At 54.3% G+C, this 2,811-nt stretch overlaps 1 protein-coding gene across 1 annotated transcript; it reads left to right on the top strand.

The window, feature by feature from the left end:
• Positions 1-256: 256 nt before the first annotated feature.
• Positions 257-2,062, top strand: KLHDC3 (kelch domain containing 3). Its single transcript, XM_044291336.1, has 6 exons — positions 257-263; positions 718-804; positions 881-989; positions 1,109-1,182; positions 1,783-1,861; positions 1,947-2,062. Exons 1-6 carry the CDS (start codon positions 257-259, stop codon positions 2,011-2,013), a joined length of 423 nt encoding a protein of 140 aa, XP_044147271.1. The 3' UTR covers positions 2,014-2,062.
• The last annotated feature ends 749 nt before the right edge of the window (positions 2,063-2,811 follow it).

Here is a 2,811-nt window from a genome sequence, read left to right as displayed (position 1 = left end):
GAGGGGGGAGAGCCAGTGCGAGTGGGATGGCGTTGTAGAGGGGGGGGAGCCAGTGTGGGTGGATGGGCGTGTGTAGAGGGGAGGAGCCAGTGTGGGTGGATGGCGTGTATAAGGAGGTAGCAGTTTGGTGGATGCTTATAGAGGGGAGGAGCCAGTGTGGGTGGATGGCGTGTATAGAGGGGAGGAGCCAGTGTGAGGTGGATTGCTGTATAGAGGGGAGGTGGCGTGTATAGAGGGAGGAGCCAGTGTGGGTGGAATGGCGTGTATAGAGGGGAGGAGCCAGTGTGGGTGGATGGCGTGTATAGAGGGGAGGAGCCAGTGTGGGTGGATGGCGTGTATAGAGGGGGGAGGAGCCAGTGTGGGTGGATGGCGTGTATAGAGGGGGGAGGAGCCAGTGTGGGTGGATGGCGTTATAGAGGGGGGAGGAGCCAGTGTGGGTGGATGGCGTGTATAGGAGGGGGGAGGAGCCAGTGTGGGTGGATGGCGTGTATAGAGGGGGGCGGGAGCCAGTGTGGGTGGATGGCGTGTATAGAGGGGAGGAGCCAGTGTGGGTGGATGGCGTGTATAGAGGGGAGGAGCTGCTGTACTGAGCAGCAGGGTTCGCCTCCACCATAGGTTGGGCCCCTGTGTCCACACCTCGGGGAGGGGTGCACTCTAACGTGGTCTTGCAGTAGGTATCGGGGGAGGGGTGCACTCTGTAACGTGGTCTTCTTGCAGTTGCGTATCGGGGGGAGCTGTATGTGTTCGGTGGTTACAACGCGCGGCTGAACCGTCACTTTCAGGACCTGTGGAGGTACACGCCAGGTAGGTGGTGGAGCTCTGGCTGTGTGTCTCCTGCTGGTGCCTCGTGCCTCCAACTTTCAGGTTTCTGTTTTCTTAGAGACCGGCCGTTGGCAGCGCGTGGAGGTCCAAGGAAAAGGCCCCTGTGCCCGCCGGCGGCAGTGCTGCTGCATCGTGGGGGACAAAATCTTGCTCTTTGGAGGCACCAGGTAAAGAGGGAACATGTGGGTGGAGCCATGTGGGTGGAGCCATGTGGGAGGGGCCTTGGCCTATATTCGGGGGGGGGCTGTAATCGGAGGGAGCACTGACGGATGTTCTTCTGCTGCAGCCCATCTCAGGACCAGTATCTCCTGGACGAGTTCTACTTGATGGATCACTCGGATCTCTACATCCTGGACTTCAGTAAGTGCGGTGAGGGGCCACAGTGGACCCCACGTCTGGCTGTCTGTGGGTGGAGAACGGATGGGATCTTGGTTCACGCTGGCGTTCTTCTTGTCCGGCACTGGCGGATCAGCCATATCCCCATGGATTCTGACTGGAGAGCGATCCGCTCAGGACGTCTTCAGTTCAGACCTTTTGACTGATCAGGACGGAGATGATACCGCATCGCGCTACGGTTTTATCTCCGGCCAAAGACTGAACACTCGCCTGAACGCCGGATCCGGCATTTTTTTCATAGGAATGTATTAGTGCCGGACCCGTCCTTCCAGTCTGCGCATGCGCAGACCGAAAAAATGTTCGATCCGTTTTGCCGGATGACACCGGAGAGGCGGATCAGCATCCCGATCAGTCTTACAAATGCCATCAGTTTTCATACGTTTTGCCGGATCCGGCGACGGACCTGCCTGCCCGAATTCTCTGCGAAAGTAGCCTTAAGCCTCCAGTCTGCCATGAGTGGTGGAGACCATCAGCAAGCATGTCATGAGATGGGAGCTGGACTTGGCTGCTCTCTGATGACATCATCGGGCGTGGGAGTTTACGCATTGTTGCTTCTCTTTTCAGGTCCCAGTTTGAAGACGCTGTGTAAGCTGGCGGTATTACAGCATAGTCTGGACCAGACCTGCCTGCCCCATGACCTGAGGTGTGAGCACACGCGTGTCCTGTCCTGGGGAGGGTGTCCCTTCATGTATTCGTCTTCAATAACCACATCGTCCTCTGCTCCACAGGTGGGAACTATCCGCCATGACCACAAACAGCAACATCAGCCGCCCCCTGCTCTCCTCCCACGGATAAGAGGCTCCCAGTGCCACGCACTCACTGGAATAAAAACTTCACTACACTACCTGCATCTGTGTGTCCTATCTGTACACGGCTTACCCTGATCCTGAGTCACATCCTGTAGTATACTCCAGAGCTGCACTCACTATTCTGCTGCTGCAGTCACTGTGCACATACATTACTTATCCTGTACTGATCCTGAGTTACATCCTGTATTATACTCCAGAGCTGCACTCACTATTCTGCTGGTGCAGTCACTGTGTACATACATTACTTATCCTGTACTGATCCTGAGTTACATCCTGTATTATACTCCAGAGCTGCACTCACTATTCTGCTGGTGCAGTCACTGTGTACATACATTACTTATCCTGTACTGATCCTGAGTCACATCCTGTATTATGCTCCAGAGCTGCACTCACTATTCTGCTGCTGCAGTCACTGTGTACATACATTACTTATCCTGTATTATACTCCAGAGCTGCACTCACTATTCTGCTGGTGCAGTCACTGTGCACATACATTACTTATCCTGTACTGATCCTGAGTCACATCCTGTAGTATACTCCAGAGCTGCACTCACTATTCTGCTGGTGCAGTCACTGTGTACATACATTACTGATCCTGAGTCACATCCTGTATTATACTCCAGAGCTGCACTCACTATTCTGCTGGCGCGGTCACTGTGCACATACATTACTTATCCTGTACTGATCCTGAGTTACATCCTGTATTATACTCCAGAGCTGCACTCACTATTCTGCTGGTGCAGTCACTGTGTACATACATTACTTATCCTGTACTGATCCTGAG

This window comes from Bufo gargarizans, chromosome 4, assembly GCF_014858855.1.
Source record: "Bufo gargarizans isolate SCDJY-AF-19 chromosome 4, ASM1485885v1, whole genome shotgun sequence".
Classification (NCBI taxonomy): domain Eukaryota; kingdom Metazoa; phylum Chordata; class Amphibia; order Anura; family Bufonidae; genus Bufo; species Bufo gargarizans.
Note: the sequence above shows the minus strand (reverse complement) of the source record. Positions and strands in the feature narration are given on the sequence as shown.

Bases quoted from the DNA above. Each gene is read 5' to 3' on its own strand.
- KLHDC3 (XM_044291336.1), top strand. The intron at 805-880 runs GTAGGTGGTGGA...CTGTTTTCTTAG, and splicing joins CCTGTGGAGGTACACGCCAG to AGACCGGCCGTTGGCAGCGC. The intron at 1,862-1,946 runs GTGTGAGCACAC...TCTGCTCCACAG, and splicing joins TGCCTGCCCCATGACCTGAG to GTGGGAACTATCCGCCATGA.